The 21,163-nt window shown below is 36.0% G+C and overlaps 3 protein-coding genes across 3 annotated transcripts; 2 read left to right on the top strand and 1 right to left on the bottom strand.

The window, feature by feature from the left end:
• The first annotated feature begins 1,897 nt into the window (after positions 1-1,897).
• On the top strand, positions 1,898-7,993 carry LOC100248112 (chloroplastic group IIB intron splicing facilitator CRS2-B, chloroplastic). The gene is made up of 9 exons (XM_010662113.3): positions 1,898-2,171; positions 2,295-2,508; positions 2,973-3,057; positions 3,177-3,244; positions 5,153-5,203; positions 5,306-5,379; positions 7,147-7,205; positions 7,303-7,379; positions 7,692-7,993. The coding sequence occupies exons 2-9, from the start codon at positions 2,299-2,301 to the stop codon at positions 7,806-7,808; spliced, it is 741 nt and encodes a 246-aa protein (XP_010660415.1). The 5' UTR covers positions 1,898-2,171; positions 2,295-2,298; the 3' UTR covers positions 7,809-7,993.
• A 1,521-nt stretch (positions 7,994-9,514) lies between these two features.
• LOC104881565 (uncharacterized) lies at positions 9,515-10,616 on the top strand. Its single transcript, XM_010662114.3, has one exon. It carries the CDS (start codon positions 9,678-9,680, stop codon positions 10,338-10,340), a length of 663 nt encoding a protein of 220 aa, XP_010660416.1. The 5' UTR covers positions 9,515-9,677; the 3' UTR covers positions 10,341-10,616.
• Positions 10,617-10,820: 204 nt separating this feature from the next.
• On the bottom strand, positions 10,821-20,257 carry LOC100263470 (uncharacterized). The gene is made up of 5 exons (XM_002280534.5): positions 19,359-20,257; positions 19,217-19,281; positions 17,002-18,930; positions 11,956-12,082; positions 10,821-11,751 (listed from the first exon to the last, which is right to left on the bottom strand). Exons 1-5 carry the CDS (start codon positions 19,513-19,515, stop codon positions 11,015-11,017), a joined length of 3,015 nt encoding a protein of 1,004 aa, XP_002280570.2. The 5' UTR covers positions 19,516-20,257; the 3' UTR covers positions 10,821-11,014.
• Between the last annotated feature and the right edge of the window lie 906 nt (positions 20,258-21,163).

Raw genomic sequence — 21,163 nt, forward strand, 5'->3', positions numbered from 1 at the left:
CATGATTCACTTTATTATTTAATTATTTCATTGGTATCCATTGATTTCTTCATCAATTGTTACATCTGCCTCACCTTATTTAGTAGAGACTCATTTTTAGGGACTTAAAGGGGTGCTACGGTTTTTACCGTACTTTCCTAATAAGTAACCTGCCCGAACCCGTATTTGGTTTTTCACAGACTGTCTTTTTCAAATAAGGAGTCACGCTTAGGGTTTTCTTTCTTATTTTGTTTACCCTTTAAAAATAAAATAAAAATAAGTGGCAACTCCAAGTCATTTTCTAAATAATAAATCATTTTTCAAATAAAAAGTGAGTTCGCCAATGAGTGGAAAGGCATGAGCCGAAATGCAGGGTCCACAATTACTCTTAATATTATTAGTTATGATATTATTATTTTAAATTATTCATATTATTATTAATATCATTCTTATTAATATTATCTATTATTTTTATGATTATTAACTTATTATTCATAGTTTTAATGTTATAATAAAAATAATATTTTTATATTTTTATTATTACTACTACAAAGAAACTAATTTCTAATTTTTAATTCTTAAGACTTGTAAACTTTATTATTTTTTTTTTGTCTTTTATGCTTTATATGCTATATTAAGACTAATTATATTATTATTATTATTATTATTAACACCCCATTAATATTCATAATATTAGTTTTATATTATTAATTTTATTTTTAATATTTTTAATAAACTAATATTATATCTAAGTTATATGTATGAAAAAAATGCATTGATCTTAGTAATATAATATAACAAAACAATATTTATAATGCTATTAAATTTGTTACAAAATGTGGATAAGCATTTATGTATTGAACTTCAATATAGATACACTAAAAGTATGATAATTTATGATATGCCTTAATTTATTACATGTAGGTACAATATTTATTATTAAACTTATAACATAAGTATACTAAAAGTACGATATATTACTATATGCCTTAATTTCGCTTTTTAACAACTATAAAAATTAATTTTAATTATAATATTTTCTTAATAGTTATATTTATAAAACTAGTAATGAATTTAATGAAATCTATTTAATAAAAATATAAAAATAAATTTTTTGTTGTAGTATATTCTTAATAGTTATATTACAAAATTAAATATTTCAAAATTTATGAAATCTGTATAATAAATAATATAATAACTTTATATTTTTAATTATCGGAATGAAACAATAATTTGTAAAAATTATTATTATTATTAACCTATTAAATAAGAATACTAATAATAATAATATATATAAATAATATAATAATTAATTATAAATTATTATTTCATTAATTATTATTTTAAAAATATTATAAATAACTTATCCAAACCAATAATAATAATAATAATTAGAAGAAAAAAAAAGGTGAATTGTAGTTACATGCGAAATTAAAGGAATAACTCAAATTCCCATATCACACTTACTACACTTCGGTATGAGATACAAGCCAGAGTACCCTCATGGTCGATACTTTTTATATACACTTATGTATTGTACTTATAATATAGGTATACTAAAATTACAATATATTACAAAATGCCTTATTTCATTTTTTAACAATTATAAAAATAATTTTTTATTATAATATTTTCATAACGGTTATATCATAAATTTAAACAATTCAAAATTTCTCAAATCTATTTAATAATATATATATATATATATTCTTATAAAATCTTTATAATGAAAAATATAATAAATTTATTTTTTTATTCATAAAAAATAATTATGATTAATTATTTATTATTTATATGTATTAGTATTAATATTATTTTTATTTGATAGGTTATTGATGATAATTATTATTATTATTATTATTATTAGAAAAGAAAAAGAAAAAATGGAGAAAAGAGAAACTAGGATATGCACGACTTTAAATCCATCATGTGCTCTAACCCTCTAACCAACCCTAAATCATAATTCTCCCCTTTTTTTTTTTTTATTGAAAACGAGGGATAGAGAAAAAAGGAAATGACAAGATAGGGTCTGATATGCTGCTCTTGATTTTTATTTTTGGACCCGAATAATATCTATGTCCAGACGCCGAACTCCACCCTACTGTGGTGTCTCTAGGACCGTTTCTGTGCTCTCCCCCAGCTCCGATTTCACATATCCATTCTTCGAATTGAAGTATCTAAACCCCACAAAGGTTAGTCTTTGTTTTCTTCTGTTCTCTCTCGTTTTTCTCTGTTTGGTTGACGAGAAAATATATCCTCAATCCTTAATTTGTTACAACTTAAACTGATGTTGTGACCTTCTTTTGGAGGATTAGGTCAATGTTGTATGCAGTCTCTGGTCCAAGCACTTCGATATCCTGCCGAAGAAGCCTTGATTATCATGGATTTCGTCGCAGGCGTTTAGCACCGGCGAGGCTGTGCGTATCGGCTTCATTGCCGGATGCAAATGGAATTAAAGTGGAGTATACTCCTTGGCTTATTGTTGGATTAGGGAACCCTGGAAATAAGTACCATGGAACTAGACACAATGTGAGCTATCATCTTCAAAATCGCTCCCTTTAATTCTTGTTTCTTTTTCTCCTTTTTCTCTCTCTCTATATATAAAAACCCGATTTTCATCTTTACTCTCTGTTTGGTTGCTATGAAGATTGAGGAAAACGAAAGAAAGTGAAATTTTGGTTCTCTGTTGGTGTTTCTTTGATTTAAAAAATGTGAAGTTCTTATTCAAAGCAACCAAACTTTGCCTTATCCTCAATTGGATTCTTAGGGAACAGTGAAGGAAAGGGAGCAGAGCAATCAGAATGCTGAGGAAAGGAGACAGTTTTTTGTCATTTCCCTTTCCTTTGCCATTTTCTTTCCAAGAACCAAAGGGAGCGTTGCTGTCTTTCTATTTTTTCTCCAGAGATAAAAAAATAAAATAAATAAATAAATAAAACAATGAAGTGTTTTTCCTTGTTTCCCATCTTACTGCTTTACTAAGTTATCTATTTTAGGTTGGTTTTGAAATGATTGATCGGATTTCTCAAGAAGAAGGCATTTTGTTGAACACAATACAATCGAAGGCTTTAATCGGAATAGGTACTTCATGAATTGCGTTACCCGTTTCTTTTAGTCAGTTTTTCTTATTGTTGTCTCCTTCTTTCTCTCTTTCCTGATGATCTTGATGGTTGTAAAGATTATTTGTGTGACCAGTACAGGCTCCATTGGAGAGGTACCAATTTTGCTGGCAAAACCTCAGGCATACATGAACTTCAGTGGGGAATCGGTTTGTCCTTATTTTTCATTTCAGCTGTTATTTTATGTTTTTGCTGCATAGTTGCTCTAGTCTTGGAAAATCACTTTCTCATCCTGCCCTTTGATTTCAGAATGTCTGAAACACATAGGTAGTTGAATGGCTCAATTTGTTTACAGAATACTGAAGGGTGAAAATCTATCCTTTTTAATGGGGCCATTTAGTGTACAGCTGCTTCATCACAAATAACAGTATAAAATAGGAGTGCCATATCAAGAAAACTTAGAACTGAACCCATACCTACAATTGTCTTGGTGCTGTCATTGTCTTTTATAATTTCCAAATAGATATGATGGCTTTTATCCCAAAAACTAAGCCCAAAAAAGGAAAAAAAAAAAGGTGGAGTCATCAATTCCAGTATACATCCATGCATCTCCACGTTGATGCTTTTGAATTTTTAGATTGATGTCCTGAAAAATTGAATCACTTTATTGTGCTTTGCACAGCAATTATGCAAGATTTAGGTTGGGAAGTGAATTGAATGTGGATTTGGTAGAGGATTTCTTAAGGGAAAAACTTTCACATGGGTGGTTATTGAAAATATGCTTATAGCTGTTTGAGATAGTGTTGACTTCTGTGTTCAGTATTAGAAGAAGTAGATGCTGAAATAGTTACTATTGTTGTGCAATTGAATATTATGTTTGGGAATTGTATTTTAAAAATACTTTATAAAAAAATGAGGAAGTTTGGACATTTTGAAGAATTTTAATTAAATAAAAATCTGCTTATGTATCATGTTTGAGGAAAAGCATGGGCCTCCTTGCTCCTCAAAGATGTGGATAAATCACATTTGGAAGTGTAGTCCTTTAGTTCAGGATTCCATTTATGCACTTTTAAAAGTTGTGTTCGATCTTCAAACGTTGGTTTTAGTATTTAAGAAGCTCTCCCAAAGAGGGCCTTAGCATTTTTCCTCTACATTATGTCTTAGAGCATGGTTCACATTTTAAGGTTTAGGGATTGTGGGGTGAGCATATGTTCCATGTTCGTTGAAACAGATGCATCATCATTGATTAAAGGCAGTTTAAATTCCCAGAAAAATTGAATACCATTACTGGTGTTTTTATTTGTTTGCTTTAAGTAATATCTGCAGACTATATACCATTTCTTTAGTGATAGGATTAGCATGCTAAGGGCTTGTTTGCAAACATTTTCAAAAACAGTTATGAAAAAATGGTTTTTTGAAACGATTTTTTAGAATAGTTTTCAAGGATAAAAATTCTATTTGAGGGCTAATATAAAAATAATAATAATTTTCTCACCTTATCCTTCATGGAGGTAGTGTGCACTTATGTACAATGCAAAAATTCTCAAATTTTTCATACTTTCGGTTGTTATTCGAACCACTTTATAAAAAACACCTGAAGACACCTTATATTTGTTTTGAAAAACAACTTGTTTTTGGAATAAATTTTTTTTAAAAAAAACTGTTTTCAAGAACGGTTTCCAAATAAGCCATAAACTATTGGATGCTGTATATTGAGTTGCCTTCGTTTTACCTCATATTTGGCAACAACAATTTTCTTTTTATAAGGGGATGTAGAGATTAGGGTAGAAAGTTAGGCTTCTGTATGTAATGCAATGACAATTGATGTAATCAGCATTAAATCTTCAGTTTGTGTGTTTGAGAGATTGTACTATATTTCTGTGTAGTTGAATAGTTAGTTAGTCAAAGATGTGTTGATGTTTATTCAACATGTCTATCATCTGGTCATTGAATCAGTTTAACATTTCTTATCCATGATTTCTATATTCCCATTCTCGTAACCAATGTCCTTCCTTCTCTTTTGTTAAATACAATGGACTTCAGATATTTTAGTTATGAGTCTTATGACCCCCACAAAGTAGCCATTGTCTCTGACTTTTTTTTTCACTATTCTCAAGGTTGGACCGCTGGCTGCATATTATCAAGTACCCTTGCGTCATATCCTAGTGGTATCAATCTTATATGCTTCTGCAGTGTGAAACAAGCAAACAGCTCTTTACTTAATAATTATATAGAATGTTTTTAACACATTTTGAAATTTTTCCATGTAGGTCTATGATGAGATGAACTTACCAAATGGTGTTTTGAGGCTAGCACCAAGAGGAGGACATGGCTATCACAATGGGTACATTTACAATAATACGTATTTAACATAGTTTGAGCAAATCTGCATTCTTCATATTTTCTTTTCATTGGTAAATATAAGGAGAAAATGAGTAAAAGCTCTAGTACAGGGGAATTGCACGAGAAAATTAAATAATTAATCAAATAACAGGCTGAAGCAAAGCCACAAAAGCATTGCATTACAAATAATCCTAACCAACAGAAATGTAATCACGACTAAAATGTAGTAATTTGGTGAAGTTGGACTCCTTAGTTTCCTCCAAGAAAAATTTGTAATGTCTCCATGAGTGAATTGCAACTTCCTCTGTTCCTTGTGCTTTAAGGAATGCTGTTTTGCTGTTTTAATTTAGCAACTAGTTTAGCAACAATTTGCCATTTGGGGTGTGGACAGTTTTTATAGGTTTCATTAGAGCTGGACCAGCTGGTAGACAACACATTTCTTCATGGGCCTAACTGAGCAAAGGTTGACCTTGAGTTCTCAGCTAGGTTTGAAGTTGTATTAAGTGATGTGGCAGTGACTTTTTTTGAAATTATTAGAGAAAATAATTATTTTTAGATATGAAGTGAATACCAACCTGCTGAGGCATAAATTGGATCTTTCAACTATGGATCCCAAAGAACTCTTCAAAATGGCATTGCACTGAATTCTCAGAAATTCAGTTGTTTCCGTATCATTTTGGTTCATGAATTCTTAATTTCTATTGAGAAGATATGTACAATTATATTCACCCTTTGAATATTTCATTTAGCACTTGAATAAAATTCCTTTTATGATGACAACTGCAATGATATAATTCTTCAAGATATTGAAATCCCATTCCCCATACAACTCTCTGAATAATGTTTGCCACATGGGCAGTTCAATTGTTTGAGCAGTCTGGACAGACTGGGAGAATGCTTTTTTTTTGTTTTTGTTTTTGTTTTGTTTTGTTCAGTTTTTTTCTTTCTTTCTTTTTTTTATATGGGAAATGTTTTATTTTATTTTATTTTATTTTTTTTATTTATTATTTTTGTCCCCACCGGGATTTAAACCTAGAATTCTCCCCCTCCCCCCACCCCCCATCCCAACCCCTTGCTATAATGATGAAGCCTCAAGGGGAAGGATGGGAGAAGGTTCAGTAGATCATATAATATCAATTGACAATTTTGAGATTATTTGGATGTGCAAAAGATGCCTTATTCTATTCAGCAATATGTTGGTGTAAAATGAATACTCGAAGACAGTGAGGGGAAGGTCAAAAAATGCATGTTGCATTTGTAAGAAAATATTTGAATTATATTAGAGTAAAATGCTGAGCAAGATACATGTGGCTTACCCTAGATGGGGTTTGGATATTATGGTGAAGAGATTATTCTCCATTTTCACTCATTATATGTCTTTCAACATGCAAGCAGGTTAGCTCTATGATGAGATAAGTTATTTTACCAGGATTCTGAGTGACACCTGAGGCAGCCGACATGATATACCCAGAACAAAAAAGGACCCTAAGATGGGTATTAGATCATAGAGCAGCATCCTAATTGTAATTCTAGTGTATCTGACACAACAAAAAAGTATGAGGAGCAGATTGTCTTCACATGATATTAAAAAAATGATATGGAAGTATGCAGGGCATTTTATCAGATCATGGGTTTTACATTTTCTCTCTCAACCATGTTCTTGTAGTGTCTTCGACTAAAGAAGTTATCAATTTGAAATTTCTATTTGGGAACAAGTAGTTGCTTTCATTTCCACAAAAGTTCAATCATTGTTGCTTTCTTATTTCAGACTGAAGAATGTGATGGGCCATTTGGATGGTTGTCGTGAATTTCCTCGGTTGTGCATAGGTTGGTTTCATAGCTTCCATGATTAGCTTCTGATAACATTATCCTCTCAGCTTGAGCTTTAGTTGCCGCCACACCTTAAAATTTATCATGTTTTCAGGCATTGGAAATCCACCTGGCACCATGGACATGAAAGCTTATCTTCTACAGAAGTTCAGTTTCGAAGAGCGCAAGCAGGTAAATCATTTCACCTTCCTGTGTAGTTTATTCTCCACTTTTAATGAACAGAGTTCTCATTTAAATATAACTGGAATCCACTTGTCTTTTGGCCGATCGCCTCTGCACCATATCTTACGAGCTGTGCCTTCATGCTGTCTAGATTCTGACGGATGTTCAGAATTACTTTTGTCGATTTGTGTAGAACTTCCTGCATACATTACACTTCCTTGTAGAAGTTCTATTCTGATTTCTGGATATCAGTTTGATTACATGGTGATGAATGTTGATCATTTTTCCATCATGTTAACTGGGAATTGGTATGTGGGGCAGATTGATGCAGCTCAAGAACAAGGGATTGGAGCAGTGAGGAACCTGGTGCTCAATGGATTCAACCACAGTACCACCAGATTTAATCTGGGGCAAAAGTACAAGTATCACAAAGTTTGAATTTTACAACTCAAGGAATCCAAACATTGAGTAGAGAATGGGGAGACAGCATCATTACCTTGTTTCCAAATAGAAACTTCATATGGTTTAACCAATGTTGTATACGAGAGTAGCAAGGCCTTTTGCCCCTTTACCCGTCACCTCTATCACATATTCTCTGCAAAGCCTTTAAACCTTTTGCTTTACATAGCTCATCTTTAATTTTCATGTTCAACCAGAGTTATGTGATTTGGAAAAGATTCTGGTAACCCTTTACAAAAGGGTTACTTGATTTTAAAAGGGATGAATTAATCCCAAATAGAAAATACCCTTCATCTTTTCTTTTCTTATAAATATAATTTTTTTATTCAAAATTTACTTGAAAATAATACAACTGTTGAAGTGCGTTTGCATTACAAATTTGGGATTATTTCATCTATTTTAATCAATTAATTTTTTTTTTAAATAGATTTTTCTTTTCAGAGCCAATTTCCCGACTTGAAAAGATGTGGCAATTTTCTTGATAAAAAATAGTTTTTAATAATTTGTTTGCAAGTAGGGTATTTTTTTGAGAATATGTTTTAATTTTTTTTAAATTTACTTGTTTTTAAAAAATAGTTGTACAAAATATAAAGAATGATTGAAATTAAATTAATATAATTAAAGGTTTTTTGAAAAATATTTGAAAACATAAAAAGTAGATTAAAAATATTTCAAATTGAGTTAATAAAATATTTTTTATACATTTATTAAAATATATTTTCCTTATTTTTTAAATAAAATAATTTAAAATAATAATATTTGATATTTTTTTTTTCATATTATCTATCAAAATAGAAAAATGATTTTTTTTCTCCATGTAGTAATTATCTTTGATACACTGCCTAGTTCATTTTCCTTTTTGGTTAAGCTTATTATGGATAAAATTATAGATTTAAATTCTAGCCGCCCCTATCTTTAATGTCTAATTTGGGAAAATACATGGCTTTCCAAATTTCATTTCATGTAGATCTTGAAACTTATTAATAAGAGTGACAAATTTTATATTATTATGTTATTTCCTTTAGTATGCACCCACCCTAACTATCATAAAAGTTAGGAAACTATAAAGACATCTATCGAGCACCCTATTCCGATCATTAAAGATATATTAGGAAACTATCCAGCACCCTATTCTGAATGAAATATAAATTGTTGAATGAATGTGCAAATAAATATATAAATTAATGGGAAATGTATATTTGACCAGATAAGTATCCTAATAATTAGGGTTCATTTTTTTATTATTATAATTAATGACTTGCACTATATGATTGTTTAATACTAAATGAAAATAAAATCTGAGGATAATAAATGAGGAAAATGTGGTAGTGGGGGAATGTAACACTAAGTTTTAAGCCGTTGAATGCCATTTGTGACATCAATGAACGCTGGGGTAAAAGAGAAAATAAAAGAAAATAGGCCTAATTTCCAGCCATTTGGGAGACCTTCAGTGAGCCGCCCTGTAGGGGACTGATCTGGTGCGCCTATTTCTACATGGTGATCGCCTCCTCAAAGAATCCCATGGCAGCACTCCAATCAGCTTCAAGAATCTTGACCGCCCATTACAAAAATCCAATCAAATCAAAGGGTTGTTTGGAATCCTAAGTAGTATCCCAACTTTTCCACTTTAAGACCATTTTTACCCTTTTACACCCATAGAAGAACGTTGCGACTCCCTAGTCGTAAAGGAAAGTTGAAAAGCAAATCTCTCTCCACTCCTTCTTTCTCTCTCCTCTCTTTTATTAGACCGTTGTAAACTCAAAATTTTCATTGAAAAAAGTACAACAGAGAGTAGAAATCAATAGCGCTGCCACAGAGAAAAAGAGCACCACCTCAAATTCATTGCCGATGGCTGAGACCCACGCCTCTCTGCAACAAATCCATCAACCCAATCACCCTCTTGGGTCTTTCTTCGCCGCCCTTGATCCCATGTCTCTCATCCTCTCCCAGAATTCTGACCCTGATCGCCCCATTTCTCTTCAACTTACCACCGACTGCTACATCATGGAGAGGGGGCCCAGATACAGAGCATACGCAGAGCTGAGAGAATCCAAGCTGAGAAGGAAGAACGCCAGGCAAGAAGCCACGGATCATGAATCCAGACTCACCCCGCCAAAGAAACAGGTCAAATTTCAAGGGAATTCAAACGCCGGCGGCCGCAGAGGGTCCTCTGTTCTTACCCAGTCCGTGCCGGACTTCTCCGCAGCGTTGAGGAAAGAGAATCGGAAGCCAGCGAATCCGTTGCCGGCCGTGCTGGAGATGACGCCTCCTGCAACAAAGAGCTCGAAGATGTACTCGGTTGTGGCGAAATTGGGGGGGAGTAAGTCAGCGAGTGCAGGGGAGAAGAAAGGTGGAGGGGGTGGGCTCATGGCAAGGAAGAGCTATGCAAGCGTCGAGGAATTGAAGGGATTTTCATCCGCTGCGGCCAATGCCATCAATGGTGAAAACAGGGGAGGGAGAACTAATAACAGAGGGATTGGCAAGACTGTCTTGGGGTACAGACAATACTGATCTGGATTGTTTGGTTCTTTAGAAAATATCTTCATCTTTCTTTCTTTTTCTTTTTCTTCATTCAATTTATCTTTGGATTTTGTTTTGGAACCGGGTGGCTGGGTTTGATTTCACCTTTTTTTTGTCTTCTTTAAACCTTTCATGAGAGATTGACTGGTCATGAAATTTTTTCTTTGTTGGGGGGAATGGTTTCTGCTTCTACTAGATTGTAAAGCTTTGGATGTAACTTTGTTTGGAATATGACGCAAATATACTGAAGAGGATTTTCATTTGGCATTGCACCGACTCGATTATGGAGACTTTGTATTCAAAATTTCTGGTGTTTTCCTTTTTCCCTATTTCTATTCAAAAATCTTCATCGTACCTGCAATCAATTGAGAGCTAAGAATGGAGTTTAACAGAATTCATAACCCTTATCATTTTGATTCAGCTCTCCTTTCACATGGCGGAGTTTCACCTTACGGCCTAATTAAAGTCGGCTACCTTAAAAGAAAGTTAAATCCAACAGAGGTGTAATTACAATGTCCATCTCTACAAAACCCAATATAGCTTCTGTCAATAAATAGCATCAATTTACACAAAAGAACAAAAAGCAAAAAGAGAAGGATCAGCTTTGATTCAACTTAACAGGTGTGAGAGAAATCGCTTGCAGAATTGGTGGTAGCGGGGCTGTATTAGATGTATGAGGAATTCAGGCTGCACTCCTTAAGATCTACCACGATTTCATCCACCAAAATCTGGAGTATGTCACTGTCAATTTCAGCCCCAGTTTCAAACCCCTCGATCTCAAAATCAGTCCATTTTCCCAAAGAGTGACTCATCTCCCACTCAATTATTTCATCGGGAATCCTCCCAGCTAAATCTGCCCATCTCCTAATCTCCTCAACAACTAACTTGATCAACTTCTCCCCATTCATCAACCATGGCAGTCTAGTCCATGCCTTGTATCCTGAATCAGCGTGGATGCAGTATTTTGTGTCTAAATATTCTATCACACTGTCAAAGAGGAACCCTGTAACTTGATTCCGGCCTTTGGTGTTATCCTCAAAGCCAGGAAAAATATCTGACTTTGTCCATGTAGCACAGGTAAGAGTTTCCAGTTCGGCAACTAGAAAGTGGCCAAGAAAACTCCTGCATCCATCTGAATTTGCTAGAGCTGCATTCCCAAACAACAGTTCAGCATTCAAGATAACCTCCTTCACATGTGTGAGTTTGCTTCCACCTAATCTGGCACCAGGCAGATTGATGGCATGTACTATGCTAGAAATATAGTTGACAAGATCAGCTACAGCCTCACTACCAGTCCTCCATTTGCTCAACGAGGTTGCTGAATCCAAAAGATCTGTATCAGCTTCTGATGACTCTGGCTGATCATAGGAATAATCAATGGATCCAGGGTGAAGCTTGTGTCCTGTAATTAGAAGCAAAGATGGGAGACATTGATAAGAAAGCTTAGACAAGTAGAGGAGGAAATTTCAAATTGCAGGCAAGGAAGAAAAAATGTACTTGTTACAGAAAAATGAAATTCCCAAGGCCATAGTATATCCAGTCAAAACACAATTAGAAGTTTATTTTATTTGTATTTCTACAAGATCATGGAATTCAAGTTTCTTGCCTGAACTATCATCCAGACTGCTAGAGAAACTTTCATTCGAGAATGATGCCTCAAGAACAGATCCTGGGCTTTGATGATCACCATCATGTGAAACTGTAAATGAAGTCCCTTCTGTCTTTGCTTTGGCCTGAGAAGAGTGACAGAAACTAAAAATTGTGAGGTTGACATGTTCGTGAGCACACATTTGATTTGGAAGAGGATAACAGGATCGACCCAAAAAGGGATAACATGTGCTTCTAGTTAGCTATAATGCAAGCATGCAAGTAAAGATCTACTTTCCTTCCTATTATCTAAGCAAAACGAAAGGAAAAACAAAAATAATTGTAGATAACAATGCCAATCCAAAGCCAATGCTGGAAAACATGTCCAAAGGTAAAAGTTTTAGCCAATAAAAATGGCAAAACAAGGATATGCATAGAATGGATATACCTCAGCTGTTCTTTGCTACTTATTGAATAGCTTAATCTTTGATTATGGCCTAGCCACATGGACACATGGTAATGAACTCAAAAGAGTCGATTACCTGGTACAGGCCATAAGAATCCTTTAACTCAGCTCTATCTAAAGTTCATAATACCATGTGTCAAATAACACTTAACATCCTTTTTCCCACCAAATTTGCCACATTCTTCCTAGCCTCACTCTAGACTTTTAAGCATCAGTTACCTGAATTTAATCACTCCTCTGGTCCTTGGTTTTTGTTACATAACCAAAAAGCACCCTAGGAAACTGTTACTAGTCATATGTCTGGATGTACTTTAAATTGCCACCCATCCATTCCTGAACTACCCATCCCTGTACCAAACAGTCCAGCACAATACAACCTTTCTCTTGGGAATTTCAGTTTTAAAGCAAGACACAACACGGGAAGAAAGTTAAGTTTTCTTCAGATCGTCACTAGGCTCATCCCAATTATAAAGGTACAAGATGGCTACTTTACATGGATTTCATTTTTTATTGTTTTTATGTTCCTAAGTATTTCAAGTGAGCTTGTTTTCATTGTGGAAAACTGGACAGATGGATTAAGAATGACTTAAGATGATGTGAAACCACCATAGGAGTTGATACAAACTTCAGTGCAAAGTTCAAGAATGATTAAAAATTTACAAGGAGCAAAAAATCATGATTATGAAATTTCACATAGAAACTCAAACCTCGAGGTGCTAACCGCCCCATAACAACTAGCACCAAGTAAATTCAGAGTACCATCAGTGATAGGATTCAAACCCAGGACCATATGCCACCTATTGGGACCACACTTCCCAATATTCGCCCTGACCAACTGGGTTACCTTGGCGGATGCACAATACCAATTTTTGAAGGCTCACAAAATAGCCCTACAAAGATATAAAAGGATGGAGTTGCAAATACAAGGATGAAAGATGCAAAGGGTCTGAAGACTTTGAACTCTCCATACTTCTTCACTTTCATGGGTTTCGATCTTCTTCTCTCATCCCCCATTTCGGCTCCAATATTACCATTTTTTCCATCACCCATCACCCGAAGAGCTTAGTTTGGACATAATCTTAGGTTATCTCAAAGTTTCTATGTGACTCAGCTAGTTTATTTACGACTCAACCAAATATCGGACTCGTGTATCAGTCCGACCGACTCAGCCGAGTCATACCGGTCTCGACTGAGATTTTGAACCTTGTTCCAAATGTATCTTAATGATAGGGAGATTGAGGAGGTGGATTTGTTGATGGAACTCATTCATGCTGTTAGTCTACAAAAAGGCATGAGAGGACAGTTCATTGTGGAGGGAGGATGAGGAGGGCAGATTCCAAGTGAAGTCTTTATCACTCCTTACCTATTGAAGATTTGGAGCTATCCCTCCTCAAGTTTGAGGTACTTGCTCTATTAAGGACCCTTTTTTTTTTTTTTGTGCATAGGAGGTGGTATAGGAGAAAATCATAACCATTAATCTCCTCACGAGGAGAAGGTGACAATGGTGAAGAGATCTAGTCCTTGTAAGGTTAGAGAAGAATCAATAAGTCACATTTTAATCCAATGTGATGGAATCAGACAGTTGTGCAACATGTTGTTGGCAATTTTTAAGCTGCAACAGGTGTTTTCATATTTGGTTCAATATTTATTGTTGGAATGGAAGGTTCAAGACTTGGATAAGTGACCAACACAGGTGTGTGAATGGCTCCCCTTTGCTTGTTTTGGTGCATTTGGAGAAAACAACATCCAAATTTTCAGTAAGAAAGAGATATCTGACCAAAAATTGAAGGAGATCTTTATCAAGTCCCTTTGGAGTGGTCTAAGGCCCTGTGGGAAAGAAGAATTGTAATTGTTGGATTTCGTAGATAGTTTAAATTGCGGGCAGTTGGTTTTAGCTTTGCTGTGTCCTGGCTGAGTGCTATCATTTTCTTTCCTTTTGTTGCATTTTGTATACCCCTGACGCATGCCCCTTTTTGCTGGGGTCATTTAATACACCTTCTATTTGCCTACCAACAAAACAAAAGGGTTTCATTCCTTATTGATTGTCTTCCTTAAGGTTGAAGGCTCAAATCATCTAAATAACATAGTCTTCAATTGATAGCAACACAATTTTTGTCGAAACTACTGCACTTAAAACTTCAATCTTCCATGCATGCATTTGACAAAAATACGAACAATGTTCCCAAATAAAATCACTCTCTTCTGCTCCTTTTTCATCCAATTTTAAAATTTAAATACCTTATAAACAATAATATCTAATCTCTTAAAGCAAGAATATTCAAATTTTACATGAACACCATGAATTGTATTGTGTATCATAAGATGCATTTAGATTCAATACATACTAGCAATATGCATCATTTTACATAGAAATGCATTGACCAGGTATTGTATTGTGCAGTATAAGCTTTTTAACAAAAACGCTTCAAGGCAGCACTGAGACATTGGAGACCTAGCTAATTTTTTTTTTTTGATAGGTCCATAGAAGAATAGATTAAAAAGCGCTAGCAAAAGTCGCAGCCAAGTACACATGTTGTAGACAAAAAGACCTAGAGGCTAGCAAGAGAAAGAAGAGGAAAAGAAAATACAAACCACCCACACAACAAACAAACCCAATCCCCTAAAAAAGCTAGCCCAACCCTAAGCTTGACAATAAGCCGCCCCAAGCCCTTTTGAATCCACAAACCAGCAACAAGAACAAAACCGCAACTTCAAAGAGAAAAAACTGAACCCCCACTGCACCCTCCTCCCCCCTGACTATGAGAGGAGTGTCATTGTAATTCACTGAACATTCAAGCTTTTAGATTTCCCTCTTCAGTCAAGAAGATGAAGATTTCCTACTTCCCCTTGGGTCCTTAACCTCACAACCTTTCCTTGACTCCATTTTCTTCAAAAGAACAGTAATTTCCTTTTCAAAGCCCACTACTGCCAGCCCCAAAAAACTACTTAACTCTGCAAACTTGCTGGGTATCAACGCAGAGCAAAACTCCTCCCCCTCCAACCAACCGCCTACCTCCTAAGCCTTTTCAACCTCCATCTCCTCTTCCCTACCCACCACTTGCTTACCCGAAGAACCCTTCACTTCATTCCCCATGAGATCCAGAAGCCTTCCATCTTGAAGCATAAGGCCCAAGGGATACTCCGCCCTTTCCAGTCGCCACCCCATCACCTAGAGCAAAAGGCCCAACCATAGAAGAAGAGAGTATAGAGGATGATTCACCTTGGAAGTCAATTGCTTCATTTAAAAGGGCTTCATTTGTCCCAGAAATCCACCCACCAAATCCTGAACCTCCGTCTTTAGGAGAGGGTAATCGAAAAGCTCCAAAGAAGAAGCAGCATCCCCAGGGTTCCTCTGCTCATTCTCTCTTCAGAACTGAGAGAGATGGCAGCTATTCTCAAGGTTGCCAAAAATGAAAGCCTATCTAGCTATTGTAGTCATAAATTGACCTTTTTCATGCCATACTTAACTTCAATCCTCAAATTGCAGGAAAAAATATTTTATCACCACCAAGGTAATAGAAATGAAGATTTAGCACCACTACTCTCATCATGTGTGTTCACAATTTAGACACTTACATAGATCTAAAATATTTTTTTCTCAGTAATTATGGTATGTTTCCAAACATGTCAGTTGCTTCTCTGAGGCATGCACTGGATGATTGGAGATTTTGGTGTCCAAAGCACAATGTAGTCTTTCTTTTTCTCTTTTAGACAGGTAAACAACACAGTTACCCACCTCACTCCCACCAAAAGAAAGACCAATTGCCACCAAGGTGACAGATATTTTGACTGTGAGCCACCCTGAGCCTCCTCCTCACTTTGATCTCTTATTATGCACTAATGCACATCTACATTTATTAGTTTAGCTCATTGTATTATCTTGTTGCCCAAGGTTGGTTTATACAATGAGATTACTAATATTTAAAGTTATTGGCTTTGTTGTAGTTGACACTTGCTGTTTTTGGCATGTACCTAACACATGAACAGCTTGGAACCTATTCGATTATTTCTCTATCAAAACAACCAGCCAGTAACCCCATCTGATACTGAAAATTGAAAGCATTTAACATCTAATTCATGATTAATAAAGACATATTAGGTAAAATTAGGTGAGTGGATAAAAATCATTAGAAAAATATATAGTAATGGTAAACATTATCCAAAGAAAACAAATATAAATAACAAAAGAATCTTTTCCCTTTATTTTATAGTTAATTCCAGTACAGTCATCATTGAAGTTTCAATATGGATATCATCATAGACACCCTAAAAGAAACACGAAACAATGGGCTCTCAAAAAATATGCTACCTAAGACATTCCAAATAGCATCGCTTTTGGGGGATTATTTGGCAAAGACATAGGGGCTAAGTGTTCTCATAATCTTCCTATGTGCATTAACCTTCAAAAGCCGTAGAGAGCAACAAGAGTGCAAACTATGATAGAAAGGGTTTATGTGCGATGAAGTAATACAAGCTGGGAAATAACACATCGCCAAAGCTATATAGCAAATAAACCATACATGATTTTTTTTTTTTTTTTTTTGCTAGAACCAAAAGTTGGACAAGATATTAGCATGCAAGTAAAGAGAAAACACCAACCTGGAAAGTAACATTCTTCTTTGACATGTGGCCATTTGAGCATACGTGATCAGACGGATCCTTGTTACAGTAGGTCAAATTATCATTCTGGTTAATTCTAACTGCTCCATCATACTGAGAAACAGGCTTCTCTTCAGTTAAAGCAGATATTAACTCTTGGAGAATCATAGCAGGGCATCTCTTAGTTGGAGTACCTCCAGCTGACAACTCATCCTCTTCTGCAGAAGCTAATTCCTTCAATTTTTTTCCAAGAAAGGCACCTAAAGCATCTACTCTCAAAGGAAACGATTTTTGAAAAGCTTTCTTTCCATTATCTTCATCCAATATTAACTTTCTCGGCCGAGAAGTACTATTACAGATAACATCACTTTGATCCCTTCTTTTCTCTCCCATTTCGGCAAGCATTCCAGTTTTGTTCCTCATCGGGGAATTAAATGTGAAACTAATAACATCAATTTCCTTATTGACATGGGCCCCATCACTTTCTCTTAGGCTGGCCACTGCATTCTTGACACAGGTTTGGTTCTTAGGCAACCCTTTTCTAGTGCTCATATTACATCGCACATTTCCTTGATTTACTGACGTAGAATTCAGAAAACTTGCATTATCTACTTGCCTACCAACGTTCATAGTCCTCCTCTTCCGTACTGGGGTCCTTGGTTGTGATAAGGAATCATCTTGCCTGTAACAAGTATTTCCATCTGTGCCAAACTTGGTATTATTATCCACCTTCATAGCCATTCTTGGTCGGGTATGGCCACTCAAACTTCGGTTCAGAGAAATGTAGTCTTTGGCCCCACTTACAGCATTTACAGGAGATGCAATTCTCCTGCTTTGCAGATCATTTAATTTGGCCCTTGGTGGGGTTCTGTCCCTGCTAATTGACATTTGATTTTGTGTTAGAGTGCTATGCCTGAAGGCAACAGGAGATGACACATCTTTTTGAGGTTTGCACTGTTGGCTGGCCAGATGCCACTGATCTTTGCCTTCTCCAGAAATAGGTTTTCCATCCCTAAATGGTTCACTACGGGCTTGCATGTTTTCATTTGCTTGAGAAGCAAGAGATGCATGTTGGTCAGGAATTTTCTTGAGAACCACAATTCTTTCTGGCTTGATTGATGATGGAATGGGCAGTCTTGCATTACTTCTATCTGACTCTTGAAAAGGGCCACTAGCCAAATGTGCAGTAGATGAAGCAAATACAGGTGCCTGCTCCACGACACTCGATCTTACATCCACAACATCTAGAAAATTACCACAATTTTTGCAAGAAGATTGTCCCTTCAAAGGCTTGGACGCACTGGCACAATAGCCAAATTGTTTTGACGGATCCAGTGACAGATCTGTTGTATTCTCCTTCATGACCTCACCCTTCACAGGATGTAGGATAGAATTCGAATAAGTAATTGCAGATTTGGCTCTATTTGTGGCTTGCAAACTGGGTTCCAGAATTTTAGTGGCAGCATCAATTAGCCGAGATGTATTCGTCCGGCTCCCAGACAAAATCCTTGGACTCTTTGCAGGAGAAGCAAGCTTTGGGTGGTGGTGATGCTTTTTGGATCGTGACAAGATGGTTTTGAATTGCAATGCCTCTGCACCAAATCTGCCCACTGCTCGCCTCTCAGTTAAAGCTGTCTTCTGAAGCTTCTGAGGCCTCGATTCATGTTTCGTAATTCCTTTCTCCAAATTCAAGTCTTCCTTATCAAACCCACTATGATTATTCACAAATTTCTCTTCTCTATCATTACAAATTTCAGAAATTGAAGCTGTCCTGGGCTTACTTCGTTGCACACTAGGCATTGATTCAAGACCCATTAACCTAGCAACCAAGCTCGGAGCTCCCATTTCATGCTTTTGCTCCATAGTATCTGCATTACGGTTCCCACTTTTCTTCACATTCGGGAACCCGCCAGTGTTCTCATCAGCAATCTATCATTTGCACAAGATCAAAAACCCAAAAATAAATTAAAAGAAGCATAAACCACTAATAAAAAATGAACTTTCCTCATCTTCTTATTTTAGTCTCTGAAAGATGAAAACCACATCCAAAGTAAGCTACATAGTTGAATCAGGCTTACTTTAGTGCGTTTGCTTGACTCATTAATGATGAAAAACCTAAGAAGTGACAAATTATGTTCTTTCCTTTCTCTACATTTCCACAGCAATCACACGTAGCAGAAAATCAACCATCCAAATCTAGGAACACAACGCATACCAGATGATGCTTAGCCATGGGCATCTTCTCATCGCCAAACTTCTTTGAAGCATGTTTTGCACGAGCTACATCAACATAATAATAAAAATTATTTTTTTTTTATCATAAAAATAATATACATATATAGAGGGAGGAGAGGGACCTGCGGGGAGCAATTTCTTAGAGAAGAGCTTCTTCTTGGCGAACCTTCGGTTCCAGTCGAAGAGCTTAAAGAAAATGCCTACACAACCACCAGGCCTTTGAGGCCGCTTCTCTGCAATAGCTAAAGAGGAGACCGCTTTTCCTGTAGTATCGTTCATCTCCGAGCCAAAATACGAATGATCTTAAACCCTAGCTTCTCTTCTCAAATCTACAAAGCAAAAAAACCAGCATAGAATCCACATTCAAAAATAGGCCCAATTTTTCTACACAAGCTCCGAAAAATGTTTAGCACAATGCCTAAATCCTCCTCCAATTTCCATCTCCACAAACACACTCAAAATTATCTCCAAAATCGCATCCAGATTCTCAATGCCGTACAATCATTAGCACAAGCAACATCCGAAAATACAAGAGACCAGTGAAAGTCCCTGACGAAACGCAAAAGTCTGAAGAGAAAGCAACTGCACAGTAAACAGCTGCAAAAACGACGACCAGACTCACAGTACGAGACAGTAGTGTCTGAGACACAAACTTCACCTCTACATCTCTCCTCTCCACACACAATGACGAACTGCTACTGTACAAAAGGGATAACCAAAAACGTAGAGAGAGAGAAAAAAAAGAGAGATGATGTAGAACAAGGAAAAGTATTGAATGAAAAGACCCAAAAGAGAAGAGATAGACAAGGAATCAACACAAGCACAAAGCTCTGATGATTCGAGCCTTTTCCGAAACCCTAGAAATCGAAGCTCACGGCTCTGCCATGGCAGCAGGGAAAGAGGCCAGAGCTGCTGCATGCAACAGTGAAGGGAGGGGAGGGAGAGAGAAAGAAAGGGGTGCGCAGCATAAGCTTATAAGCGACAGCGAAAGCACCCCACGCGTCCTGGAGAGACGAGCGTGAAGACAAAAATGAAAACAGATAAATCGGGTCTCCTGTCTAGTGTTTGGTCTACGTCTGTCTGCTATCTTGCGCTGTCGCGAAGTGGAGGGTGGAGCGTGTTTTCATATAATATCTTCTTACTCGCAGACGGTAGTACAAAACCTATACTCGCTCCAGCTAAGATCAGGGTGGTGTGAGGTCCACATTTCTTTTTCTGAATAGCGAGTTGTACAGCGACATATTGGATTCGAGTGGTGATCGGAGTGGGTTTTTGGAAAAGGTGAAAAAACTAAAAAGTGAATATTAAAACGACACGTGAGTCCCCATGAACAACCCGGCAAGGTGGTACAAAACCGAGGACGGTGTTTTGGCCGGTGAGCCGGGCGAGGGTATTTTGGGTACTTTCTGGAATTTAAGTTTCTGGCCGTTGACCAACAACTGGAGCCAAAGTCAAATGGTCAAAGCTGTCAGACTTTTTTTATTTAGCCTCTTTGGTTTTACGTGAATGGTGTGAAGATGGGAGAATATTATAATATCACTATGGTTATCTGTATTGCCTTCCAACTAAAATGTTAAATTTTTAAATATGCCCTTAAAACCTTTCCTTGGAAGTTGACGTGGCATGCCACTATTATACTACAAGAGTTTGGAAGTCGAGATTAAAAGAAGAAAATAATGGGACCTAGAGATAGACATTGTAACTGATATTCAATATGAACTTGGGAATTTTACACTCTAAAAAACTAAAATAAGCCTACTACCATATCTCTATATATATATATATATCTATGTATACAACCAATTTTGATAATACTGTTGATACACTAATAATTTTAAACAAAACTTCAACAAATGTTGACATGGCACAAGCTATTTAGCCAAGCATAATTGAGGTTATCTTTACAAGCCCCCTAGAATAAAATGGG

This window comes from Vitis vinifera, chromosome 14, assembly GCF_030704535.1.
Source record: "Vitis vinifera cultivar Pinot Noir 40024 chromosome 14, ASM3070453v1".
NCBI classification, from domain to species: Eukaryota; Viridiplantae; Streptophyta; class Magnoliopsida; order Vitales; family Vitaceae; genus Vitis; species Vitis vinifera.